The sequence below is a fragment of the Anopheles aquasalis genome, chromosome 2, assembly GCF_943734665.1.
Source record: "Anopheles aquasalis chromosome 2, idAnoAquaMG_Q_19, whole genome shotgun sequence".
Taxonomy (NCBI): domain Eukaryota; kingdom Metazoa; phylum Arthropoda; class Insecta; order Diptera; family Culicidae; genus Anopheles; species Anopheles aquasalis.
The window spans coordinates 1,080,001-1,082,500 of record NC_064877.1 but is presented as its reverse complement, the minus strand read 5'-3'; the positions used below and the strand labels follow the sequence as shown (position 1 = coordinate 1,082,500).

Here is a 2,500-nt window from a genome sequence, read left to right as displayed (position 1 = left end):
TTCTCACACAACTTCACACCCTAACCGTGGAGTAGGCTTCCAAGATACCAAAGACGCATCCTGCGAGAAACCTGTTTTGTTACAAACGAAGAACGACAAAGGGGATAGAAGCGAGAAGTTCCGATTGATTCCTGATCAACTGGACGCTGGGGGGTGGAGGGGCGGTGATGGCTATTGTGGTATTAACGACATCGATGTCCCAATATTGATTGTCAATAATACCTTTCCTTGAGCGCCTCGTTAGCCCGTCCTCGGGGATACTTATCAACCTGTCCAATAAACATTTAAATTTTATTAGTTTTCCTTTTCCTTTCCCCCTCCGCCTTTCTCCTTTCACTAACCTTTGGGTGAGACCGATCCACAGCGGGCTGCTGGTTCCTAAAGCGAAGGACCCTAATCCCGATCCTGTCGGTGGCGCAACGACACCTGTGCGCTACGGGGCACTGGGTATGATTTGTTTTTGTGTGGTTTCCGTCACGATCGTTTATTTGGCTCCTTCTGGTGGGTTTGTCTTTCCATCCCGCTTCTTCTTCATCGATCGGGCGCCCTAGTGCGCTTCTGTTTCTGGAGAATCTGGTTCGAAACCCTAGCCAGGGAACTTTGTGCCTTAAAATTCTGGAGCGCATGCAACGCATGCAACCGATGTGGTGTCGATCGTTACACAACCGCAGCAGCATGCTCTTGGCCGTTGGTTCTGGGAAGGGACCTTCTTCAGACCGATCGTCGGACATTGGGACGCCAAGGAAACGGGTCTCGTGCCCCCCAAAGGAATGGTTCGTGACGCTCTGTAGCGAGGCGTTTAAGATTGAATTTCACCAGCTCAGACGCCGACCATCCCGGAAGAGCGTCATTTAGGACCCTTCTCCCGGACAACACGAAACGGGCGCGCGTGCATTCCGTTTTGTTGAATGACACTGTGTGACGAGAGTACGAGGCAATCATCCTGCATAATTAATTCGTTTCGATGCGAAATGGTGCGAATGATTAAAACGGGGCACCCGACCCCACTAGATTAAGACATTAAGGTTGTAGCAGCAGCAACAGCAGCAGTCTGACCATATTTGTGCGACGGACACCTCATTCGCACGCACTTTCAGACGATTCCTTCTGGGGATGTTTCTTGTGCCGTGTACCTGAAATTAACTCATCAACAGGTACATCAGTAGAGCTTGGCGCGGGGTTAATAAACTTTGAGACGACTGGCGCCACACTTGACGCTAAACCAACCGCTAACGACATTCCACCAGGATCGCTACTAATCGTTTTCTCCTTCTTTTCCTTCTTGCTCTTGCTGGCTTTTTACTTGCAGAAAGAATTCACGGAAGATTGTGTGTTCAACGAGCAGATGGAACAGCATCACTACAATACTTACTCCTCAACCCAGCACTCCAATGCTCGGCGTACGCTCTACCTCGCTCTCAACAAGACGGGCCAACCGCGCAAGATACAGATTCCCGTCAACCGTACGCTGGGCAAACTGGCCACCTATACGAAGGCCCTCACGCAAACGGTAGCCCATGATCGGGTCGAACAGCTGATCTCTCGGCTATTCGGTGCCGACCACGTACGCCATGGGTTGAACCAGCTGTGTGAAGCCGGCCGGCCACTAGAGGAGCTGACGGAGAAAGAGTTACGTCCGCGGCCGGCGTGTGGCGCACAGGTTGGTGGACCGAAAGCGCAAGGCGCCGGTGCGAACGGTGGAGCTAGTAAGCAGTCGGCGACTGGTAGCGCGTCCGGAAAGGAGGGCCTAAGACAGACAAAAAAAAAGAAAAAACGGCGAAAATGCCGTGATGACGAGGTGCCGGGAGAGCACTGCTTCCGGCACGGCGGTCAGGGCGCAGGACTAGTAGGTGTAGGTACAAATAGTGGTGGTAAGAAGAAGGCAGGCCAAAACCAGGGACTCGCGAGTCACCGAGCCGGCAGTAGTATTAGTAGCGGTAGTAGTAGCAATGGTCCTAGCATTAGCAATAGTTCCGTAGGTAGTGCAAGCAGTGTAGCGAGTAGTATTAGCAACGGTGGCCCCAACCGCCAAGGTCTACCGTACGCCCTCCTTTCAACGACACCAAATGCGCGGAAGTCTGCAAAGCCGACAAAGAAAATGGCCGGTTCGGGTGGGAATCGCAGCGGGAATGCTGGACCATCGAACGCTGGAGGGTCCGGAAGTAGTCAAACGCGAAAACCCAAGAAACCCGCCCAGCAACAGCAGCAGCAGCAGCAGCAACCGTCGGGTTCCGGCAAACGAAATGGAACGGCCGGAAGTCAGGGGAAAGCGCCGGGCTCGGGCAAGAGCAAGATGGTGCCAGTGTCCAGTATGGTCATCAGTAAGGTCAGTCCAAAGCCTGCCTCACTGCTGAGTGAACGAACACCGCGCAACACCACACCATTCCCCACGACGACCACGACGTCGGCGAGCGTAGTGTCAACGATATCGGCGGCTGTTAACCATCTAGAAGATACCTCCCAGCAGCTGGATGACTTGGATCCCTCGCCTGATTCCGAA

The 2,500-nt window shown here is 53.3% G+C and overlaps 1 protein-coding gene across 1 annotated transcript in view; it reads left to right on the top strand.

Annotated features, from left to right (window-relative positions):
- Positions 1 to 2,500, top strand: part of LOC126571299 (uncharacterized) — a 45,705-nt gene that overhangs the window by 38,672 nt on the left and 4,533 nt on the right. The window contains exon 3 of the mRNA XM_050229666.1: positions 1,310 to 2,500. This exon is cut by the window's right edge and continues 64 nt beyond it. Within this exon, the coding sequence (XP_050085623.1) occupies positions 1,310 to 2,500 (1,191 nt within the window). The remainder of the gene's footprint in view (positions 1 to 1,309) is intronic.